Source organism: Pristiophorus japonicus, chromosome 13, assembly GCF_044704955.1.
Source record: "Pristiophorus japonicus isolate sPriJap1 chromosome 13, sPriJap1.hap1, whole genome shotgun sequence".
NCBI classification, from domain to species: Eukaryota; Metazoa; Chordata; class Chondrichthyes; family Pristiophoridae; genus Pristiophorus; species Pristiophorus japonicus.
Window position 1 is genome coordinate 9,295,198 of NC_091989.1, and position 26,044 is coordinate 9,321,241.

At 43.2% G+C, this 26,044-nt stretch overlaps 1 protein-coding gene across 2 annotated transcripts in view; it reads right to left on the bottom strand.

The window, feature by feature from the left end:
- sfmbt2 (Scm like with four mbt domains 2) overlaps positions 1–26,044 on the bottom strand; it is a 201,609-nt gene that overhangs the window by 70,587 nt on the left and 104,978 nt on the right. For both annotated transcript variants that reach the window (XM_070897121.1, XM_070897122.1), the window contains exons 8-10: positions 4,492–4,593; positions 3,783–3,930; positions 1,739–1,821 (exon numbers count right to left, since the gene is read on the bottom strand). In XM_070897121.1, the coding sequence (XP_070753222.1) occupies positions 1,739–1,821; positions 3,783–3,930; positions 4,492–4,593 (333 nt within the window). The remainder of the gene's footprint in view (positions 1–1,738; positions 1,822–3,782; positions 3,931–4,491; positions 4,594–26,044) is intronic.

Here is a 26,044-nt window from a genome sequence, read left to right on the forward strand (position 1 = left end):
AGTGGATAATCCCACATTTATCCACATTATACTGCACCTGCCACACGTTTGCCCACTCACCTAACCTGTCCAAGTCACCCTGCAGTCTTTTAGCATCCTCCTCACAGCTCACACTGCCACCCAGCTTAGTGTCATCTGCAAACTTGGAGATATTACACTCAATTCCCTCATCCAAATCATGAATGTATATTGTAAATAGCTGGGGTCCCAGCACTGACCCCCAGCAATGAGGAACAAAGAAATGGCGGACCAGTTAAACAAATACTTTAGTTCTGTCATCACAAAGGAAGACACAAATAACCTTCCGGAAATACTAGGGACCCGAGGGTCTAGTGAGAAGGAGGAACTGAAGGAAATCCTTATTAGGCGGGAAATTGTGTTGGGGAAATTGATGGGATTGAAGGCTGATAAATCCCCGGGGCCTGATAGTCTGCATCCCAGAGTACTTAAGGAGGTAGCCCTAGAAATGGTGGATGCATTGGTGATCATTTTCCAACAGTCTATCGACTCTGGATCGGTTCCTATGGACTGGAGGGTAGCTAATGTAACACCACTTTTTAAGAAAGCGGGGAGAGAGAAAACGGGTAATTATAGACCGGTTAGCCTGACATCAGTAGTGGGGAAAATGTTGGAATCAATTATTTAAGATGAAATAGCAGCACATTTGGAAAGCAGTGACTGGATCAGTCCAAGTCAGCATGGATTTATGAAAGGGAAATCCTGCTCAACATATCTTCCAAAATTTTTTGAGGATGTAACTAGTAGAGTGGACAAGGAAGAACCAGAGGATGTGATGTATTTGGACTTTCAAAAGGCTTTTGACACGGTCCCACACAAGAGATTGGTGTGCAAAATTAAAGCACATGGTATTGGGGGTAATGTACTGACGTGGCTAGAGAACTGGTTGGCAGACCGGAAGCAGAGAGTCGGGATAAACGGGTTCTTTTCAGAATGGCAGGCAGTGACTATAGGGTTAGCCATGGCTGAGCCACCTTCCCTGTTTTATTTTTACTCCAGACAGGGATGTACAATTGTTGAAGGTCCTGCAGCTGACAGCCTCAGCAATGCCTTTCCACGCCCGGTGGATTTGGTGCTTTGGGATCCTCCTGCCATTTGCTAGAAATAGAACTTCCCTTCCCGTCCTGACCTCTTCCGGCAGTACCTCGAAGGAGACTGCAGAGAATCTGGGAGCTTGCCTGCAACTCGTTTCTGAGCAATTTCCTTTCCCAGCAACGAAACTGCTAAATATTGCAGAATGGAATGCAACCTCCTTTAAGAGGTTCATTCCTGCTTTAATAAGTCTCAAGGTGACCCTGCTGGAAACGGTTGACAAAATGGGCGGGATTCCTGTTTCAGCAAATTGGGGGGAAATACTCCAGACCTGTTTTCTGGTACAGTGGCCGAGTTTCAAACTCGCACTGCTACCCACTTGCCTGTAGTTAAAATCTGGACTATATATTTGAAAGCTAAATGTGTTTATTTAACTCATAGGATGCCCAGCACAATTTCTGCATTAATTTAGCAGAAAAACACAAGATTGTATTTTCATAATATCTACTTTAGTCGAACACAATTGATAAGATTAATGCTCTTTATAACCCAAAACATATTATTGTTATACTTTTAAGGAAACCCAGATGTGTAAGCCTTTTATGACCATTTGTCTGAAGCAGTGAAATGTTCTTAAGTGAAAGGTTTATTGCATAACAGTGTAATTATATATGAAAGCACAACTTACATTTCTGAAGCAGTACTGAGAAAGTGCCTCTGCCCCACATTGCTTAAGATAATCAGCCCAGTCAAAGTCTAAACCTGGATAACCTGCAATATTACAAGACAAAATATAAGCAAAAAAATAGCATATTTTTCCTCTCCAATCCTACCCTGATGGTGCTGACCGTTGTTCGGGTACACATGTCAGCAGTCTTCTAATACAGTGGCCTTTATTAATGTTTTTACTCTCGCCAGATAGTAAGTGACAATTGGCTATTGCAATGGAAGGTCTCGCAAGTTTAATGCCCAAAGGCGGCCATTGAAGCATTGGGCAAAAAAGGGGTTCCCCCATTTTGGGTGCAACCACTTCCTTGGCCTCCCAGAAGCTGAGCAGTTCCTTGGCAGCTGATACGGCAAGAAAAAAATGTATGCCAGTTTCATCATTGGCAGACTCAAGGCCAGAACCTCAAAAAGAAAACTATTTTACAGAGATCCCCTTACAAGGGGGGCAACAGCCGAATCCTTCCCATATCCTCCCTCAGCTCAGGCTCCAAGGCCACATTTCCAGCATGAGGGCAGAGGAGTACCAAAGATACACGTCCGGCAGGGTCAGCAGTGGACGTTACTGATGTGCGCGATCCTGCTACAATTACCAGGTTGCGCCCCAAGGAATTGAGGGACCACTAAGCTTAGACAACAAATGTTTTACATAAACACATTTATTGTTTTCATGGAGAGATGATGTACGTTTTTGTTTTGCTTACAATGACAAATGTTCAAATAATTCCATAGCAGTGCATAAAGTTTTCAGAACTAGACTAGTTATTAAGTTGCGGTTGAGAAATCACTTTCTTCTTTAATTGTGAACAAATTGCAAGGCATTAAGCAAAAATCGAAATAGGTGTAAAATAACCCTTTGCCAGCATGGAAGAACTGGGGAGAGAGAATGATCAAATCCACCACACAAACCTTTCATGTTCCCTCATATACACAGAACAATTCTACGCATTTAAAAATGGTTCAGCGCCGTTTCAAAGCAAGTTATAGGTTATCTAGGCTTGTTTACTGCAAGTTTAAAATCACAATTCAATGCCTAGAATACAAATTAGAGATTTAATCATTTGTTTTGGAGAGACCATTATTGTTTGGTTCTGAAACATTTAGAGCAGGTATGAGCTGTGATTTGAAAATTCAATCTTCACTTCAACTAGATAGTGGAAGTCTTGTGGGATAGTAAGACAAGGGTTCATACACATACTTCATACAGAAAGTTTACAATCTTGTAGGCAAGAGGTGATTTTCTGACTCTGTACTTCTAGCGGGGAGACTCTCATCGGAAATTCTACACGCTAAGCGCTATTTTCCTACCATGAATTTAAATGGTTGGTCACATGTGCCCAAATTTCTAATATCTGCTCCCAGAGGGTAAGACTGTGGAGCACAAAGTAGGATGCCTGTAATGTTGAGGAAAATATCAAACTAATAACCCTGGGTGACCACCTTACAGTACAGGAAGCGCCATTTGCCTATCTTCTTGATGGGTTGAAAATGATGCAAAAAGCACAAATGGCTTTCATGATAATAAATTTGAACAACTTGCATTCCCGTTGGAAGATATTAAATGCCAAGTTAAAAATTTAAATCAGCGTGTCGTATAAAAGGATTGCTTTACAACTGATGTAAATTCATGAGTTAACAAACTAGCACAGATGTTCTTGAGCTCTGCTTTCACCACAGTTGCTATGCCAACAGCCAACATTCACATTGTAGAAACAGTACAAAGTTTAAACTTAAATGAAAAGTGATCATAGAATCATAAAAATTTACGGCACAGAAGGAGGCTATTTGGCCCATCGTGTCTGTGCCGACCCAAAAAGAGTTATCCAGCCTAATCCCACTTTCCAGCTCTTGGAGGTCACAGCACTTCAAGAGCACATCCAAGTACTTTTTAAAAAGTCATATTTATTTTTTAAATTTGAAAAAAGTTTTTTTTTAAATGAAGAAAAATTGTTTTTATCTAAAACAATGCATCATTTTCATTTTTTTTTACATATCAAACAGACACAGACCCTTGGGTGGAGTAAGATGGACCCCATTTTTAAGGCACCACTGAACAGGTTGGATTCCTGGTGAATCAGCATGGCAAAGCACGGAGTTTTCACTCGCCTCTGGCCTCAAGTCATCAATTGTGATCATAAAATACTGATCATTAAAAACCTGTAAGAATAAGGACAACACTTATTTAAAAAAAACTATACATGCTATGAGATTCACACAACATACTCAAAACTGATAACATTTCTTAAACAATCATTCCCAATTTTCATGCATACTAAAACAATGATGTATTTTTATATACAATTTCAGTGACGCCCATTACAAATATAGTACCCTGTACTTTAATTTCAGGTAATAAAGTTAAATGAAGGAAACCTACTGTTGCTATTTCAGAAGCATTAAAAAAACTACTAGATTACAGTAAATGTTTATTTTTAAAAATAAAATATAATCCCCAATGGTTTATCCCAAAATTTAGGGAGTGGTATCATGAGTAAATCTGAATTGTAATCACTGTAAAACAATGATGCAATGTAGCAAAAGCAAACTACTGCAGGTGCTGGTGATCTGAAATAAAAACAGAAAATGCTGGAGACACTCAGCAGGCTAGGCAGCATATGTGGAGAGAGAAACCAGGCTAATGGATCAAATGTTTTAATTTTGCAGTGCATTTCCACGCGATAGTTTGATCTGTCTGACTACGGAGTTGTTAGTGCTCACCTTGGTTACTGTGGCAGGGCAGATAGAATAGGGCTCCCTTGGGTCGACTGCCTCCAACTTCATGCCAACTGTGAAGCAGTGAGCCCTTAGATCAGGCTGGTCCTACAATTAAAATAAAAAGAAAATAAGTGATCATAAGAATTAGGAGCAGGAGTAGGCCATTCGGCCCCTCGAGCCTGCTCTGCCATTCAATCAGATCATGGTGATCTTCTACCTCAACTCCACTTTCCCCGCACTATCCCCATATCCCTCGATTCCCTTAATATTCAATATTCTATCAAGCTCTGTCTTAAATATACTCAAAGACTGAGCTGCCCAGCCCTCTGGGGTAGAGAATCATGAAGTCAGAATCTTCTACATTACAAGTACCAGGTTTGATAGTGCCAGATTATGGACGCAAAATGGTCGACAGGCTGGACTCACGTGCCAGAAGAGAAAGGCCCATCCTGAATTCATCCTCTGGTCTCATTGGAATAAATCTAGCAAACTGCTGGCGCCAATTCTGCACCCCGACACAGCTCACTGTTGCGGCCCCTTTGAATTTCAGCCACCTTGCAAGGGACTGCTGGCTAGGTTGCTGGAGCTTGAGCAGTGCAAACTCTGACTAGTTTGAATGAATTTCTGGGAAATGGGCACAGGATCCTCATTTAATATTGTAACAAGGCATGTTGTCATTTCAAACGAGCGCCAGAAAGAGAAAAAGAGGGAAAGAGAAAGAGAAAAAACAATTACAGAAATAGAAAGATAAATTGTTAAAAATTTAGAAATTAACTAACTCATCTTCCTGGGACAACTGTAGTTTGCAGACTGCCTTTCATTTCCAGGTCCTGAGATCAGACACAAACATCGCTCTCTCTCGGTTGGCTATAATGCATCCATATAAAATGCAATTGGATACCTCAAGCAAACTCCTAGTTAATCGTAGTAAAAATGTTCTCCCAATTCAAAGTATGATTCGTCACTAAATTGTTAGTTTGATATCTATAAAAGGAGGGGTGGTGTGGAAGAGAGAGCAATGCACACTTGGTTTTTTTTTCCAGGATTAATAATTAATTAATAATTGCCTGAAAAGGTGGTAGAGGCAGAAACCCTCATCACATTTAAAAGTACATGAATATGCACATGCAGTGCTGCAACCTACAGGATTACAGATCAAGAGCTGCAAAGTACTATAAGGCTGGAGAGCTCTTTTTGGACCAGCACAGACATGATGGGCCGAATGGCCTCCTTCTGTGCCATAAAGTTCTATGATTTGAGGGATACAGTTTGGCACTCTGTGTGTGATCTGAGAATGTGGGAGGCTAAAAGTGGAAAATTGTTTAATTCACCACTACCAGCAACCCTTGAGGATCAAAATTCACCAATACACAGCACGACACCAGCTCGCAGATTTAACTCAATGACATTTCCTGGAGAAATCATTGGCAAAAACACAGAAGTAATCAAATGTTATTTCAGTAACCGGTAGAAGTTTTATTTATAAAAGTGAAAAGAATATGTGGTGTATTGCTCTGCATTGGTAAGTTCCAATCAATGTGAAAATCATGTCAATAAAGTTAATCAGAAGTTAAAATACATCTTGAAGGAATTTGACAAGTTAAATTATTTTAATCTTATATTCATCACTGAAGCATTTGGAATACTGCATGAAAGTGGTTTCGGAATAGATCAACATGATGTTTCTCGGACTTAAAAATCCTTAAGATATGAAGGAAGTCTCAGATCTATACATTTTTCTTTGAAGAATAGATTGAATAGAAACAAGCTGTGAGACTAAGCATATGAGAATAGTACAGGTTGAACGTTCCTTATCCGGAACCCTTGGGACCTGGCCTGTTCTGGATAAGGGATTTTTCTGGACGAGGGTTGGTCATGTTAAACTGGATGGTACAGGTACTGAGCAAGGGGATATCGGGGCTGGCTGGCTTGGGGCTGGGAGTGCGGCAGAGATCATGGGGGGGGGGGGGGGTGGTGGTGGTGTGGATCGCGGGGTCAGGCCGGCGATTGCGGGAGTTGGCAGTGAGGAAGGACTTCAATTTGTTCATGTCAGAGTTCTGCGCATGTGCCACCTGGTGGCCGGGAATGGTTCTGGACGAGGGGTGGTTCTGGAAAAGTGAGTTCTGGATAAAGGAGTTCTGGATAAAGGAGTTCTGGATAAAGGAGTTCTGGATAAAGGAGTTCTGGATAAAGGAGTTCTGGATAAAGGAGTTCTGGATAAAGGAGTTCTGGATAAAGGAGTTCTGGATAAAGGAGTTCTGGATAAAGGAGTTCTGGATAAAGGAGTTCTGGATAAAGGAGTTCTGGATAAAGGAGTTCTGGATAAGAGAGGTTCAACCTGTACTTGAACACACAGGTTTGAAATCAAAACTGGAGTTAGAAGAAATTCCCGTGTCTCTCATTACTATGAAATGCAGCCCTATCTCCAGCCTATCAATTGAAGCTCCCATGTTGGAAGTGCAGCATTGCTGAATTCAGTGCCACAAACTGGTACTTCAAGCAGTTATAGGGAAACAATGTAATACAACGACTTGCATTTGTATATCGCCTTTAACAGTAAAACATCCCAAGGTGCTTCACAGGAGCGTTATCAAACACATTTTGACACTGAGGCACACAAGGAGATATTAGGACAGGTGACCAAAAGCTTGGTTAAAGAGGTAGGATTTTAAAATGAGCACCTTCTCTATATATAGTTCACATGGAAACTACAACTGCTTTTTTTTTTTAAAACCAATTTACTTTCGGTTACAGAATGCTTGCAGATCATTTGATATTTCTGATAAAAACAGCCCATCATATTCCACTGATGATAGTGTAAGTGCAATTAAAATTGCAATGTGAGCTATACCAAAGGCTTTCTCTGGCATTACCAAGTATTAAGTTGGCTTAGGGCATTAACACAGGGAATTTTTAACAGTTGCTTTCAACATAGAAAATCTGGCAAGTCTAGCTACTCCTTGTAATATGATACTGCATGTGATAAGTTTTTTATATTAGAATTTTCAGCTATAGCCCAAGCAGTCCAAGATATATAGCAGGCAATCCAGAATAGTGGAAAACCTACATGCCATTATCATGATAAAGAGCAAGGAACTAGAGTAAATTATTTTCATTCCCGCTGCAGAGACAGATTTAATGTATCCTACCAGCATTGGAATTAGTGCAGCCAACGTTCCCGCTAAGCTGTATGGCCGCGCAGCGGTCTGGAGGTCCTGCGCAGGCCACTCACTGGCTTTCCAATTGAAGAAACCATACATGCATGAACATTTGAATGGGCCGTGCAGCCCGTTAAAGGGACCACGCACCAAAAGAAAATTACAGGGAGCATCGAGTGAAACACTAATGTGCTAGTTTGCACAAGTATTATTTTACAAATCTCACTGTCCCTTACCGACAGAACTCAAATACAAGAACAATTCAGCTTTCAGTGCTCTCTTGCACTGAGGTAACTATGAGACAGCATGTGGGAAGCATTCAATGGGGAATCCAAGACACTTCGCTAAACACTTACTAGCCTGGTATATAAAAAAGTTTGTTTTCAAATAACTACCGCTAAACTCCTGCCCCATAGGCAATTGCACACACAGATCACTTATGGTGATGCTCATACTTAAAAATTAAAAATACTTGAGTGCATGAATAAATTTATGACTCCTCACCCAGCTCACTTACATAAATAAAATCTGCTGCACCTGCCGGTCCCAGTTACATCAATAAATCTGTGCCAATCACCTACACCAACACTTACATAAATCCGTGTCCCACACCTGCTCCTCGTTATGCATTAATTACCTTTAGAATAGATGATTATATGTGAAAATATAAGGCATCAGATTTTTATACAAGCTAGTGTATCTCTTGTAGCATTGCTCATGATGATTCAGGGAGAATACATTTTCACAATAATAGGGATGTTATGCCATGTGATGCACAATGATTTATGTTTCTACTCAACAGGTTAAATTTTGGTTTGACAACATGGTATTCTTGGATTTTACCAGTGCTTTAGATTGCATTCTCTGGTGGCTTTCCGGGAGGCCTACAGTGTTTGCGGGTCAGTAAATCAGTGGGTGAAACCTTGTGGAACAAGCTTTTAGTTCAGAACGGAACCAGTGTAAAACTGCAAATCCATTGGCGGATTCCCAACAAATTAAAAAAAAAATGAATGTTTAAAAAGCATCAGATTGCCTAGAATCCATTGCAACGTTTGAAGATCATCTCTGATAAGAGCTCTTCTATCTTTATGATAGCTTCAGCAGAACCTCACCGCTTAGCAAATCTGGACTCAACTGCTTAAGATTTTAAGGAATTATAATTAATTTATCCAAAATTCCACAACCAATTATTTATCAAATAACTGTGTGTTGAGTATGCAAGACCCACTAAAAGCTGGCACGATTACTACACATTTAAACACTTTCAAGAGTAACCACTGGGGAAAGATTAGTGTTAGAGAACGCAGATGCATTCATTTCATGAGCTACTAAAAAAAAATCAGAGTTAATAATTGGGTGGCAGATAATATTATTACAGTAAGTACAGCGACTGTTCCATACATCGCCAGCAAGTTTGCTCCTTTCTTTCCCATTCTCCTTCACTGCAAGCGGGACACAGGCGTGACCTTCGACCTCCTGCTGAGCTTCGCGCTGGGAAGAGCGCATTATGCCACAAATTCTCCACACCGCTACTGTTCATTAGCAGACAGCACCAAAATACCGGTGCTGCCTGTGCTCTCTTGGCAGGTGGGCGGCCGTTAGCCTTGGCCGGCCCGGTTACAGGCACCAGCAGGTTTTCAGTGTACTGCAAATTTTAGCCTGTGTCTGCAAGCAGTAGGTGAGTACTGGGGTCTGGCAACAGTGATCTTGGAGCACTTGAGGAAGGTACTGAGGTGGAAGGTCGAGGTAAGGTAGGGACCCAGGGTCTGTTAGATGCAGGAGTGGGGAGAAAGAGGGAAAGTTCCCAACTCCGGAAGCAATGGAAAGTATGTCCCAGCATCTGGGAACTTTAAGAACAGTGACTACACTCCAAAAGTACTTCATTGGCTTTCTTTCTTTTAGAAGGGGGTGTCTGAAAACGCCGAAGAGTTGCATACTTGGGTCCAGGAGCACTTGGCAGCGGGGTCCCAGAGTCCAGCAGCACTTGGGTCTGTCGATATTGAGAGTGATCCTGGGTCTGTCTGCATTGAGGAGCAGCTCAGATCTGGAATCAGTGAGGAGTGAATCCAAGGTCAGGGGGAACTGGGGTCAGGTGACATTGAGGGCACAGGAGAATATAAACTGACCAAGCCAATCCCTTTGTGGCCATCAAGCGTCACTGCACCACACTCCCAGGTTATATGCCAAGTTCTTGACTTGGAGCTAGAAGTATGAAATGTACCGACCATAAACTTATTTTATAATTAACACTGCTGTAATTAATTACACCGTTTAGACTGAACAACAAAAGTAATATCATTGCATATTTAGCTGAAAAGTTATCAAAATTCAATTAGATTGTGTTTTTATAAGCTCTCAGAAATAAGCCCTCGAGGAAACGAAGAAAAAACCTGAATTTTTTCACAATTACATGATCATAGAACCAAACCTGCTTTTTCTGACTCTGATTTATGGGCCTAGAGTTTGCATTGGACTTAATGCAGAAAATATGAAAAAAGTCTTACAGAAAGATGCATGCCATATACAAAAGCTTTGGTATGTTTATGCAATTACATTTCAATTGTACAGCAGTCCCGATTATACGCAAATATACAAGATGTAAATATATGACCTTTCTGAAAATGGTCTATAATCTCACTGTCTGTTGCTCTCCTGCTAGTGTATTTAACCTCATCATTCACCTAATTATCTGATATGCCAGATAAAGTACATTGAAATCACTGTTCCTCTCATTTCTAAGCATGAAAATGATGTGCATACTATCATTCCAACACTTAATGTGCTTCTATAAAATGTCTCTATTTACTAAATCTAATAGTAGAAAGAATAATTTAAGATGGATACATTCAGTGCTAGTATAGGATGAGAATCAACATTCCAGATGCTACTAATGGTTGTTGGTAAATCTACACACAATCCCATCTTTACTAATGCAAGAGACAGCACATCACTGTGCTCTCAGGCAAAACCTGAAATGCCTGTTGATCAGCTGCAAGATCAGTTCTCGCATTAACTGATGTGTCAGTGTGACACTGTTCCCATTGAAAGCAACAAGCTTCTGCTGGCAAGATCAGTTGCTCGGAGATTTTAAACGAGTTAGCACATATGCTGAAGAAAAGAACTTTAGATGAGTGGGTTAAGTGTTTGTATGCTAGTAAGCCCCGCTGTATTTTCAGGACCAAGAACTTTTATTGTAAAACGCTATATATAATGAACTTGAGCAATACAGTACCTGACATCCAAACCACAGACTTTCTTGCACTGTGTTGACTCAGCCCTTTGCAATGGTTATTTTTACTAAAATCTATAGGACCACTTGCCTTACATTTCTTATCTACAATCCATCCAAGAATAATAATGTACAAAACCTGTGCAGTTACCAATATTCAAATCAAATAGCTAAGCTGTAAATAACACACCAGAGATTACTTATGATACAAATATGGTTAAGCATCAGCAATAGAAATGTATGGTTCAGACTCAATCTAATTTCAACAAGGCTGTCAAACACAGGCTCCAGTTTTAATCTTGAATTGATTGACTCCCAAGACATTTGCTCGCAATAGATTTATTTCAGCTCTTAAAATTTGTACTTTTTAATATATAAAATGCTATTACATTCAAACATCAGAACAAAGGAAAATTACCAAGCAACTATTAAGAAATATCAGCATAAATTAATTATATACAAAGATTTTTTTAGTGAACATGCTGTCATTGTTAGCAATGTGAGGTCTTCCAAGTGTCCAATTTACCTGGTAACTGCAGACTCGAAGTTAGGACCCTGGGGGCTGAAATTGCCCCTCTCCTTAAGGCCTGTTACCACTGCAAATCGGCGGCCACGCTGCGGAGTGGAGTGGCCGGCGACTTTTCGTGTAATGGCTGCTGATAGCCCAATTGCCCTTCCGAGGTTTCCCGGTGGTGCCGTGATCTCCCCTACCGCTCTGCTACTGCCGATCCGTGTTAAGTGCGTCATCACCGTGCAGACTGCCGATCTAGCCCCCAAAAGCGAAATTTCCCTCTGAAAATCTTCCGCCCGGTGGTCCAGTGAGGCTGTGGTCTCCTGCAACCGGTGGTGCAGCTTCCCTTAAACGGGAGGATGCACTGCCGCTGCCATGCTTTTTCTTTTGTCGGCCGACTGCCATGTCGGGCCGACAATTATGACCCCGGGTTCAGCCGGGCTGCCAACAGGCAGCCTGGCACCTCCTCTTGGGTGCCGGGCCGCTGGCTTGGCCGAAACCCTTCCTGGTGGCCCAGTCATCTCCTCATCACCTTCAAAAGAACCATTGCAGAGTCCTTCGCCATCAACATCTTGGGGATCACCGCTAACCAGAAGCTTACCTAGACCAGCCATATTAACACTTTGGCTACAAGGGCAGGGCAGATGCTAGGTATTCTGCGAGTGGCTCACCACCTGACCCCTCATACCTCTTCACCATCTACAAGATGCAAATCAGGCGAGTGATGGAATATTCACTACTCCCCTAAATAGATGCAGCTGCTCCATTCAATCAGCTCAACACAATCCAGGACAGAACAGTCTGCTTGATGGGCGTCCACTGGACTCTATAGCCATCCTATCCAACACCGGTGTTATGTGGCTTCAGTATGTACGATCTACAGGATGCACTGCAGCAATTCACCAAGGTTACTTTAACAGCACCTCCCCTGCAACTCCACTACCCAGAAAGATATCCTGATTTGGACATATCGTGCTATTACTCCATCGTTGCTGGGTCAATATCCTGCAATTCCCTACTGTAATGTGTGAACCTGTGAGTATGCTCACAGGTTTGTAGTCTTCCGCGGTTACATCCGAGCCAGGATGTCCCTGGAGATGGAGCACACGGTGTCCACCGATTCGCTCACGGCCTTCTGCAAGAGGTGGGCACCGGAGGGACTGGAGTGCATCATCACCGCCGGCAACCGAATTTTTATTTGATTTGATATGTTTAAAGTTTAATTTGCCGGTTTTAGTGCCCCCCCCCCCCCCCACCCCGTTTTAGCCAGGGGGCACTTGTATAATTTGTGTTTCAGTGCCTTCAAAGAAAAAAAGGGGGCACTTGAAAAGTGTTTGGAGTGTTCCCCCCCCACACCACCACCACCACCACCACAGGGGGCACTTGATCTAAAGTTTATTTTGTTCACAACAAAATGGTTGTAGAGCTGTTGCACTGTGAATGGTGTAATGAATTTGCTTCATGGGTTCTTTGCTTAAGAATTCATAGTAACACATTGCTATTAATAACTAGTTGGTTTATTAGCAAAGGTTTAACAATCACATTACACATTACCAGTTCACAACCAACTGTCTCATCGTGGATTCCCCGAACCCCAACTGTCTGGGGTCTTAGAGCCTTGTGAACATCACGTGACTGGCTAAGCCACTTACAATCTATGCACCTGAGAGTGTGCTCGCGGATTTGTAGAGCTGTTGAGTTGAAAATGGCGCAGCCGCGCCCGGTCGCAAACCCGGGAGGTGCTAGTGGCAGGCGTAAAGGAGCCCAATTTTGCCCTCTTCGGGCTAGAAATTGTATAGCACCCGGTTTGGGGTGCTAACCTTAGAAGGGACGCTAAATTATCAGGCGAAAGAGACTTGCTGCTCCCTCGCTTAAAGGGAAGGGCCGATGATGGGTTCAATCACTTTTCATGCTCTGTCTGGTGGGTTATGGGACCTGCGCTACGTCCCGGATGATGTCACGATCTATGGAGCGCAAGAGAGTGAGGTGGTAAGTGTTAGCGCAAAGCCACTAGAGAAATTCATGGACGTGGGTGAATTCGCCGCGCCTGGTCGGTAACCCCTTAGCGCCCCATTACCGCCCTCCACAAGCGCTAATGGGGGGGGGGGGCACAAACCAGGTGAATTTCCCCCCTAAATAAATAATAAAATAAACATGCATAAATAAAATAAATAGATAGATAGCTAACTACAAGGTGTTTTATGTTACCTACATTATGATTAAAAAAAAATAGCCTTAACAGGTTAGCATTTTGATGCAAGACTTCAGAGCCGAAATTCCTGTTGTGTGCCTCCAGGGGATGCTAACGGGTCGCAAACCGGTTTTCGCCCGGCGCGGTGGGGGGGGGGGGGTTACTGGCTTCCTTGAAATTGCGCAGGAGTTAGCGGAGGCGCTGACACAGTAGCACCGTGCCCTGGGCTGTCACACAACCAGCAATAATGTCATCGGTGCACACCGACCCCTTAGCGCCCCACTGTGGAAATTGGCCAGCGCCCCACGAGGCTGCCACGAGTGGTGTCAGCGCCAGCCTTGCGGGTCGCAAACCAAGCCGACATCCTTTCATGGGTCGGAAGTTAATGAGATGTACTGCGCCGTGCGGCACCATTTTCTCGTTTTGGCCGGCTCTCTGGCCGGCCCGTCCTCAGTCTTCATGGCGTTGTCCAGGCTGCCATCGTGCAGCCTTGCACTCCGTTTGGGTGACAGGCTGCGGCCTCAGCACCACACCGCCCTGGTGGCCATGTGGCTGGCATCAGAGGCCCTGCAGAGTGCGCAGCGGCCCTCCCTTAACGGAAGGGGGGGGAGCGCTGAAACGCATTAGTGTTGCACGGAGAAGCCGCGTAGCGCTGCCGATCCCGCCCCAACAGGAAGTGGAGCGCGCGACATTGCGCGCCACTTCCTGTAAGGGGCAGTAACCCCAATTTCTCAGCCGGGGCGGGACATCCGCGCCGGGCGCAGGATGTCCCTCCCTGACTAGGTTACCGCCCCCCCAAATGGGGCGCTGGGGTATTTCGCCCCCTTATTCTTTTCTTAGCAAATCTGAGTGGCATTGAAAAGACACAGAAAAGCCATGTGCTTGCCTATTCAGTATCCATGTGTACCTTCTATTTAAGATCACCATCAATATACAAGATGTGTACGATTGGGTTGCCTCGAAGGATTTAAAAAAAGGCTTTTAATTCTTTTAATCCAAGAACTGACATGTTTTTGAAGAGTTCTAATTGCCTCATTCAAACCACTGATTTACATTCATTGTTGAAGCTCTAATTAATCTTTTGCCTGCTAGATTATGACAACTGATGCACTTTGAAACCCTCTGTTGTGGGTCCAGATTTTGACAATCAGTTTTCTCAATCATGATAATACACAGCATTATGATCATATTCCAGAAATACTGAACACGTAATCAAATGCTGTTCGAGGTTTGTTGAGTATAACAGTTTGCTTACACTCACAAGTCAGCATCACATGAAATTCTTGTCAGCGTGCTTGTCTTTTACGAGATATCGGGGAGGGGAGTGCGCTTGTGGGGGGACGGAAAAACACAGAATTTAACGGCATTACGATTTATTTTACTCTGTTTCCTGCCCAGCAAGCGGCCAGACTGACGGGCTGGCCGACGGGAAAGCCAGCAGTGGAAGGCCGCAGCCAGGGACCCTTGGGGACGGCCTGCGGCAACCAGGCTAGATCAGGGGTTGGCAGGTGGTTGGGGGGAGGGGTTGGCGGTCTGGTAATCAGGTAGTGGCGGGCAAAAATCAGGAGGGTTGATCGGATCGGGAGAGGTCGCAGATCTGGAGGAGCTGGAGAGGGTGGGGAGCACTCTTGCTCTTCCTGGCCCACAAGCAGTGCAATAAAAAGCACTAAGCTGCTGGATCCCACCTCCCTTTAGCTACCCGAACCCTGGGGAAAACCCATGCAGGGGGCATTAATTTCAAATCGCTGCCAAAATATCAGGAACAAAGCCTCATTTAAATGATTACAGAGACGCCTCTCCAGATTGGGTTACTCGGACATCCCGATATCCGCAAGGGTTACAATGGAATCAGCGAGTGCGTGGTGGGTTTTGCGAGTTTGACGATTTAACCCCCCCCGATCATGGGGGGCTTAAAATTCCTCCCATTGTTTCTCATGATTTCTTCAAAATTGGCTCTTTACATATTTAGGAAAGTAGGAAGTTGTCATGTATCTTACATTATTATATATAACTGTATCCTAACATGCTTTACATGACTGTAATAAGATATGACCTGTAACCACCAGCATACCTTACCAACAAGGGGTGCACTTGCAAGAGACAGGTATATAAGGACAGGTCTCAGGCAAGTGCAGCATTCCAGAGCTGTGAAATAAAGGTGCAGGTCCAGAGTGACCTTGACTTTACTATATGCCTCGTGTGAATCTGTACTGGGGGGACAGGACTTTACAGAAGTGTTTGTTTTAAAACTTATTTTCCTGCAGTAACTTTTTTTGGTCATCATATATACTTCTTTAGAAATGGTCTTCCAATGACTAACATTGCTCTGATCATCAAATATATATGACCTTCAGGACCATAATTTACATTTGGTTTATGCTGCCTTCAAGTGAGCACTAGTTCGTTCGTCATGTTCCAACAAATCAATGTTGACACGAGTTATTAACATAACATTAATGGAACAACTGCTTCCAGAGTATAGTTGAATCCATGATTCAGAATGCATGAACTTGAAAATCCATCACGTAAGCCCTTAGAAACAATAATGCCCTCAAACACCAGTATCTATCCAGACAGTGAAATTACACATGACATCATCCAGCTACATTATCAGTGCACTCAGAATAACTCTGGAAGTGGCACTTTAAGCTACTTTAACCTGCTTTAAAAAAAAGCAAACATGAAATATGTCTTTTGCTGTATCGCAGGTCGCTGCTCAGAATTGGACATGGGGCGAGACCATGTGTGCCTGGCTTTACTCGTAAGGCAAGGAGTGAAGCTGATGCAGGGTTTGATATTTGATGTGGCCCTCATGCATTTTACTGTAAGCAATGATTATGAAAGCTTGCGCTCAAAATTTCCTCCATTCTCCTCTTATTTGGTGGCCTGAGTAACACTCCTAGGCTCCTTTTAAGTTTTCTTGTGAAGTTTGTTAATGTGGTGGGTACATTGTACAAGGTAGAATTGTGTGCGTGTTTCTTTGGAGATGAGCTCACTGGAGTGGTGTTGCTGGCTCCTGGAGAACATACTTGATTTTGAGGTATCCGAGAAAATCTTACTAGGTGGGTGAAATTTGTCGATTGATTGCGGAGAATCTGACGAATGTCCTTCTCAGAGTAAGCTCTGGATCTACTTGTGGAAAGCACATAGTTCTTTGATGCACCAGATTCAGGAAAGGCACAGTTGGATCTTCAGGAGACGGTGTCTCTTTTCAGATTCTACAGTGTTAGTGCAATTCCAACATGTTCCTTTATTGCCAGAGTGTATGAAAAGCAGGTTAGACAAGGAAATCGATTGGGAGGCTTCAGCACTCTAGCCAGCCATGAATTCTGCAGAGAGGGAGAGTTCCAGGCCCTAGCTGCTGAGCAGCAGTATCCAAAGTTCAAGCGATCTGATCATCCTATGAGCTGGGGATTGCAGGCATGTGAATTAAAGCACTAACAAAATATGCGTCAGAGCAGGTAATGTATGGCTTCTGTTTTGACCTGGAAAAGTCAGAAGCAGCCCAGACCCTTTCCTGGAAGCCAACCCAACTCAGAAATCCAACATATCCATGAATGGTAAAGGACAGGTTGATGCTAAACAAACCATTAAGAAAATCATTTTCCTAAATGTACATAAGTGACACAACCCAATAATAGTCTCAAATAGTGAAAACGATACACCATGGCTGGCTATTGTTCCTCAACTGAATAGGCATCCTGAAACATGTAAAGTTAGTGGCCCCAAAATTGTCCTCCACCCGAAATGGGGCGCATGCACCCCGTTTCTAAATGTTTTTACCAACGCGGTGGTTGAGGTGGTCTCGAGCGAAATTCCGCTCTTTGGTTTTTTTTTTCAGGCGGACCGGAAGTCGCTCATAATGGGAGAGGAAGTGGGGCGGTGAGCACATCAGAGGGGCGGAAGTGTAGTGACCGCCGCTTAGCGCTGATGACGTCATTACGGCAGGCGTCACCACGGCTCTCTCCTCCACTTAAAAGGGAAGAGCCTGCACGATTTTTAAAGTTCCGTCCACTGGGCCAGGAGGGTTTTGGCTGGGCCAGCGGCCTGACACCAAAGAGGGGGTGCCAGGCTGCCTTGTTGGCAGGCCGGCTGAACTCAGGGGCGTAAAAAAAGAAAACACGGTGGCAGCAGCAGTGCGTCCTCCCCTTTAATGGGAGCCGCACTGCCATTGCAGAAGGCCACAGCCTCAGTGCACTGCCAGGAAAAAGTAGGTTTTGGCACCGCCCAGCGGAAGATTTTCACGGTGGAATTTCGCAGTTGGCACGGGTGTGGGTGGGGCGGGGGGTTAACATCGGCGGTACGCACTGTGATGATGCACTTAGCACAGATCAGCAGCAGCGGAGCGGTGGGGGGAGGAGCAGGTCACCGCCGGAGCAGAATTTTGTCAGCGGCGGCTATTACACGAAAAGTTGGTGGCCATTGCACTCCGCAGCGTGGTCGCCGATTTCCAGTGTTAAGAGGCCTTAAGGAAAGTGTCTCTTAAACTTTGCGTTACGAAATGCATCGTAACTGCAATATATGTACACCTGTACACCTTAACTAAGTTTAATGTCTAACAGATTTTCTGTTTGGATTGGTCTCTTGAAATAAAGCATATGGCCCCGAAATTCTCCTGGGCGTTTTACCGGTCTCCTATGGGAGACTGACAAAACCGCCATGGAAATAGGAGAGCCTCGGTTATGTCGGGTCCTCTGTTTCTGTCAATTTCCATGTTGATGTGTATGAGGTGGAAATTCCACGCCTGGAAAGCAGTTTCTATCTAAAAGAAGAAGATTTCTTTTAAATTCCTGGATTGGCCCCCCACTTGCTCAAGAGCCAGTTGAAAAATATAGCATTTTTTAAAAAAAATAGCAAAACATACTTAAACTAGTGGTTTACGGAACATAAGAACTTGGAGCAGGAGTAGGCCATTTGGCCTCTCGAGCCTGCTCCGCCATTTATGATGATCATGGCTGATCTGATCTTGGGCTCAGCTCCACTTCCTTGCCCTCTCCCCATAACCCCTCACTCCCTTATTGCTCAAAAGTCTGTCTATCTCTGCCTTAAATATGTTCAATGACCCAGCCTCCACAGCTCTCTGGGGGAGAGAATTCCAGAGATTTGCAACAGAGAAGAAATTCCTCCTCATCTCCATTCTAAATGGGCAGCCCCTTATTCTTAAAACTATGTGCCCTAGTTCAGGATTCCCCAACGAGTGGAACCTCTCTGCATCTACCTTGTCGAGTCCCCTCAGTATCTTCAATATGTTTCAATAAGATCACCTCTCATTCTTCTAAACTCCAATGAGTATTACGCCCAACTTGCTCATCGTTTCTTCATAAGTCAATCCCCTCATCGCCGGAATCAACCAAGTGAACCTTCTCTGAAATGCCTCCAATGGCAAGTATATCCTTCCTTAAATACGGAGACCAAAACTGTACGCAGTACTCTAGGTATGGCCTCACCAATACCCTGCACAGTTGTAGCAGGACTTCCCTGCTTTTACTCTTTCCAGGCCCTGTAAAGCAGGAAGGGGGTACTGAAGTTGCATGTTTAGCCATGAACTCATTGAATGGTGGTGCAGGTTAGAAGAGCCGAATGGCCTGCTCCTGCACCTATTTTCTATGTTTCTATACTCTATCTCCCTTGTAAAATGGCCAAAATTCCATTTGCCTTCCTGATTACTTGCTGTACCTGCATACTAACTTTTTGTGTTTCATGCACAAGGACCCCCAGGTCTCTATGTACTTCAGCATTTAGTAGTTTTTCTCCATTTAAACAATAATTTCCTTTTTCATTTTTCCTGCCAAAGTGGATAACCTCACATTTTCCCACATTATACTCCATCTGCCAAATGTTTGCCCACTCACTTAGCCTGTCTATATCCCTTTGCAGATGTTGTGTGTCCTCCTCACAACTTGCTTTCCCATCCATCTTTGTATCAACAAACTTAGCTACATTACACTTTGTTCCTTCATCCAAGTCACTAATATAGATTGTAAATAAGCGAGGCCCCAGCACCGATCCCTGTGGCACCCCACTAGTTACCATTTGCCAGACAGAAAATGACCCATTTATCCCCACTCTGCTTTCTGTTAGTTAGCCAATCCTCTATCCACGCTAATATATTACCCCCAACCCCATGAGCTTTTACCTTGTGCAGTGACCTTTTATGTGGCACCTACCTTATTGAATGCTTTCTGGAAATCCAAATTTAGCACATTCACTGGTTCCCCCTTATCCACCCTGCTCGTTATATCCTCAAAAAAAACTAGCAAATTTGTCAAACATGATTTCCCTTTCATAAAACCAGTCTGCTTGACTTATAATTTTCCAAATGTCCTGCTACTACTTCCTTAATAATGGATTCCAACATTTTCCCAATGACAGATGTTAGGCTAACTGGTCTATAGTTTCCTGCTTTCTGCCTGCCTCCTTTTTTTAAAATAGGGGCGTTACATTTGGGCTTTTCCAATCTGCTGGGACCTCTCCAGAATCCAAGGAATTTTGGTAGATTACAACCACTATCTCTGTAGCCACTTATTTTAAGCCCCGAGGATGCAGGCCATTAGGCCCAGGGACTTGTCCACCTTTAGTCCCATTATTTTACCAAGTACTTTTTCCTGAGTGATAGTTTTAAAGTTCCTCCCTCCCTATAGCCCCTTGATTATCTATTAGAGATGTTTTTAAGTGTCTTCTACCGTGAAGACAGATACAAAATATTTGTTCAAAGTTGCTGCCATTTCCCTATTCCCCATTATTAATTTCCCAGTCTCATCCTCTAAGGACCAACGTTAACTTCAGCTACCCTCTTCCTTTTTATATACCTGTAGAAGCTCTTACTGTTTTTATATTTCTTGCTAGTTTACTCTCTCTCATACTCTACCTTCCCTCGATAATTTTTTTTAAGTCGTCCTTTGCTGATTTTTAAAACATTTCCCAATCCTCTGGCCACCCACTGATCTTGGCAACTTTGTACGCCATTTTTTTCAATTTGATCCCATCCTTTACCTCATTAGTATGACAAATGGTTCTCCCTTCTCTTAAAAAGTTTTTCCTTCTCACTGGAATATATTTTTGTTGAGAGTTATGAAATATCTCCTTAAATGTCTGCCACTGTTTATCAACCGACTTACACTTCAATCTATTTTCCCAGTCCACTTTGGCCAATTCTGCCTTCATACCTTTGTAATCGCCTTTATTTAAGATCAGGACACTGGTTTGAGATCCAACTTTCTCACCATCCAACTGAATTTGAAATTCAACCATGCTATGATCACTCTTTATTATGAGATCATTTATTAATCCTGTCTCATTACACAGTCATCATCATAGGCGATCCCTCATCGAGGATGACTTGCTTCCATGCTAAAAAAGGATGCATTCATAGGTGTTTCAATGAAGGACCTAATATTGCAGGTCCCGAACTATATATTGAAGCCTGTGCGTGGATTTTGTTTTAACGTGGGGTGGCCGTTGCACACCAGCCACCACACGGGCTTGACAGAGCGAGGTCTTGGTCCAGTGGCAAGGGTTAACCAGGATGATTGGAGACCTGCTCTGCTGCACGGACTTAGTGCGCACACATATCGCAGTGTGGGCTGGGCCCGTGCAGCCCCTGGGCCCTCGTGTCTTTTGGGCCCCGAACTCACACCTCTCCTGTGCACTGACCTCGCCACTCCTGTTGTACCTGCCCACGCTCCAATCAGGGACCTGGATTTTTGACGTCCAATCCAGTCGACCTCTTCACAGTCGTCGCTCATTTGGCATGGCGGCCCCAACCTGCAAGGACCATCAGGAGGTCGGGACCTCAAAGGAGCATACCACTTCAAGGTACAGTGTGTGCTACTGTGTAGTGTCTAGCAAACAGCCTTCTCAGCTTGTATATCAAAAAAGCTTTTGAACACTCGTTTCCTTACATAGTACATAGATAATTAACATGGAGACGACGTAGACTTAAATGGCATTGTCCTGAAATCACGACTAACTTCTTTCTGAATTACGATACACAAACCAGGTCGTTTCCTCGCATAGCAACAAATGGTACATTCAAATAATAATAATAATCATCATCATAGGCAGTCCCTCGAAATCGAGGAAGACTTACTTCCACCCTAAGCAAGCGCTCTACTCAGAACTCCTACACGGCAAGCAAGCCCCAGGTGGGCAGAGGAAACATTTCAAGGACACCCTCAAAGTTTCCTTGATAAAGTGCAACATCCCCCCCGACATCTGGGAATCTCTGGCCCAAGATCGCCCTAAGTGGAGGATGAGCATCCGGGAGGGCGCTGAGCACCTCGAGCGTGCAGAAATCAAACGCAGGCAGCGGAAGGAGCGTGCGGCAAACCAGACTCCCCACCCACCCTTTCCTTCAACCACTGTCTGTCCCACCTGTGACAAGAGATTGTAATTCCCGCATTGGACTGTACAGCCACCTGAGATTACACAGTACCAGATCCAAGATAGCCTGCTCCCTGGTTGGTTCCACAAGGTACTGCTCCAGGAAACGATCTCGGATACACTATGAACTCTTCCTCAAGGCTACCTTGGCCAATTTGATTTGTCCAATCAATAAGAAGATTAAAATTCCCATGATTATTGCCGTACTTTTCTGACAAGACTCCATTATTTCTTTATTTATACTTCGTCCAACAGTGTAGCTACTGTTAGGGGCCCTATAGACTACGCCCACCAGTGACTTCTTCCTCTTAGCATTTCTCATCTCCACCCACTCATAACTTATGCAATTTGCAATACTACGACAACTTGCATTGAAAGATTGCCTATTTATATAGCACCTTTAACGTAGTAAAACGTCCCAAAATTTGACACCGAGCCATGCAAGGAGATGTGACAGGTGACCAAAAGCTTGGTCAAAAAAGTAGGTTTTAAGGAGCTTCTTAAAAGGAGAGAGGTGGAGCAGTTTCTTTTCCATAATTCACCAATCCTGGCGTGCATCGATGTGCATTTTCCAAAGAAGAAAGTTACTCTACAAAATTATTTTTGCCCAAATGTTTTCATGTTAAAAGACACGGATGTTGATATACTTGGAACACAGGTAGTAATCAGGACATGTTCCTATCAGAGTTCCAATACTAACCATCAGAAACTTATAGAAATATATCTATTCACCGGCACCTAAGGCAGGTTTTGATTATCTTATTCAGCGGCACAGTATTTTTGTTCTGGCTTAAAGATGAGACAGGACTAAAAGGGTGGCTACAAGAATTTTCTTACCCATTTGATCAATGGCTAAACCTAATGCTCCCCCAAGATTGATGCGCAGGGCTTAGAGCCATTATTTTTCTCTCTTTCTTCACGGTTATCACATTGTTGAGCATATCTTCGCAAACTCAATTAGCTTTGCTTGCAGATTATACTATCCTTCCAAAAGCAGTTTTCACTGACGTTCATCAGCTTTATGCAGGTCAAAAATTGCCTGCTGATAAAAGGTCATCGGTTTCTCACCCCAATAGTGAAAATTTAACAAAAAAATATAGGATATTTATTGAACAGTTCAATTTCTACACCATTGATCTGCAATTTAAGAAACTATGGTTGAGCATGAATCAAGAAAAAGTAACGGGTCATGATTTTGCAATAAACAGTCTCAAAATTCAGTAGGTTTGCTGAACGGGTAGAAAAATGTATGGTTACAATACTCTTAACTAAGGATTTAGATGTTGACTTAAATAGTTTCCATCCATCAAGGGCGTTAAAAAGGCCCTGAAATGCCATAGGATTTTCTCAGTGACTGTGTTCAATCAATGCCCTGAATGTCCTTCTTTTCAACTTCCACTAAACTCTTCAATTTTTCAGCAAGCAATTCTAGATTTCTCCTCAAAAGTCACCGAGGACAAAATGTCAAAATAAATACATATGGCAAATTAATATTTTTTCCATCATGTTTTTCATTAAAAATGTTTAAAAACTGACATGGTTTTCTCATAAAGCATTCGCACTTTCTGAAGTGTTGAGACCTGAACGATTACTCAAATTTATAGAAAGGAGATTAACAAGACTTGCATAAAGCAGACATTTTACAAAGCGGCAAGACAAACTGAATGAGAATACAAGCAGTAACAGCTATAAATGACTAACTAAATATAATTAGAATGGAACTGGGACTGACTGTGAAAGGGTTCATGTGTTTATATAAAAACAAACATACAAAGAGGGCACAATTTATGTGGTTATTGTAAATAGATTAATAAAATAGTTTTGCAGCTCACATCGATGGAGCAATCATTTGTCAATGGTCTGGTTTCCAGCATCACTTAATATTTCTTTTCAGCGTCCCACATGCAATTACAGCAAGAACAAAATGAAACCAAAACTGGCAGAATGCCAAACTGAAAGGGCAGATTGGCAAGTTGAATCGAATTGCTGCACAGGCCTCCTGTTATTACTCATTCCTAGAGATGCAAAGCAATAAAATCCATTCAGAACACAACTGCTGCAATGGTATTCTTGCTGCAACCACAGCTACAACATTTACTGCATATTTCCGGACGAGTTACAGTCTTTCTCACACATTAAACACATCCTATAAGTTGAATGGCTGTAAATTTCTTGGAAACGTTGGTTGCCAACTTGTATTTATTGATATCAAAATGTGGCACAACTGATTACCCTGCACAGATTTAAAACACATCAATGTCACTAGAGAACAGGAGGACAGCTGTTTATTCATGAAGTATTCAATTACTGAAGCTATTCAATAACAATAGCCGCAATATATTCTACATATACTACAATTAATAAAATAAACCTCAACAACTGAGCTAAAAGACATTTTTAAACTAGGATCTCAGGATTTGGCTGCTAACGATTTAATCCGCATGCTCAGTTCATAACGTCACCTGAACTCCTCCCCTACACACCGTGCCCATAATTGGTGTGTGTAATTTCCCTGTGACTTAATCCTAACTGTCCATTATTGTGCACCTTTTTTGGTGCTGCTGGTGCAATCATCATTTTATGTTGTGACTTTATCTGCGCCTAATTGAAGAACGCCCAGGCAGCTGATAAAGTACATATTCCCGTGGGTCCATAAGTGCATCAAACACTTTCAGGTTAGCTTTTAAAGCATTTTTTTGAAATCTCAATAGGTATTAGTGTTCATCAATTAACCAAAGGAGGACAAAGAACAATGGAAATTTTCAATTTATTTCATTAAGATAAAATTCTATGAATTTCAAGGGTCACTTCTCTTCAGCGTTTCCATAAAAGGGCAGTTCCCATGAGATATGCAAACCTGATAATTTTACTAACTTAGTAACAATTAATGAATATATTCAGATACAGTAGGATCTCCATTATCCAACACAAATGGGGAGAACCCTCTGATAAGAAAAAAATAGCAGATAATCAAGAGTCCCCATAGGTTGACTGCACATTTTCGTTATGTTGCTGCCTCTGTTCACGCCCCGGAGGGGCAGTAATGGAGACGGCAATGGTTTCCGGACGGCCGGCCAGCTCCTAGTTGGCAAATTAGTTGCCGGTTTTGCGGGGGTGCAGAGCAGCTCCGCCCAGGAACCTCGCTGGTTCCGACTGCGCTTTGAAATTTGTTGTGCGCTGAACCGAAAGCATCTCGTAGAAACATAGAAAATAGGTGCAGGAGTAGGCCATTCGGCCCTTCGATCCTGCACCGCCATTCAATGAGTTCATGGCTGAACACGCAACTTCAGTACCCCATTCCTGCTTTCTCACCATACCCCTCGATTCCCCGAGTAGTAAGGACTCCATCTAACTCCTTTTTGAATATATTTAGTGAATTGGCCTCAACAACTTTCTGTGGTAGATAATTCCACAGGTTCACCACTCTCTGGGTGAAGAAATTCCTCCTCATCTCGGTCCTAAATGGCTTACCCCTTATCCTTAGACTGTGTCCCCTGGTTCTGGACTTCCCCACATTGGGAACATTCTTCCTGCATCTAACCTGTCTAACCCCATCAGAATTTTAAACGTTTCTATGAGGTCCCCTCTCATTCTTCTGAACTCCAGTGAATACAAGCCCAGTTGATCCAGTCTTTCTTGATAGGTCAGTCCCGCCATCCCAGGAATCAGTCTGGTGAACCTTCACTGCACTCCCTCAATAGCAAGAATGTCCTTCCTCAGGTTAGGAGACCAAAACTGTACACAATACTCCAGGTGTGGCCTCACCAAGGCCCTGTACAACTGTAGCAACACCTCCCTGCCCCTGTACTCAAATCCCCTCGCTATGAAGGCCAACATGCCATTTGCTTTCTTAACTGCCTGCTGTACCTGCATGCCAACCTTCAATGACTGATGTACCACGACACCCAGGTCTCGTTGCACCTCCCCTTTTCCTAATCTGTCACCATTCAGATAATAGTCTGTCTCTCTGTTTTTACAACCAAAGTGGATAACCTCACATTTATCCACATTATACTTCATCTGCCATGCATTTGCCCATTCACCTAACCTATCCAAGTCGCTCTGCAGCCTCATAGCATCCTCCT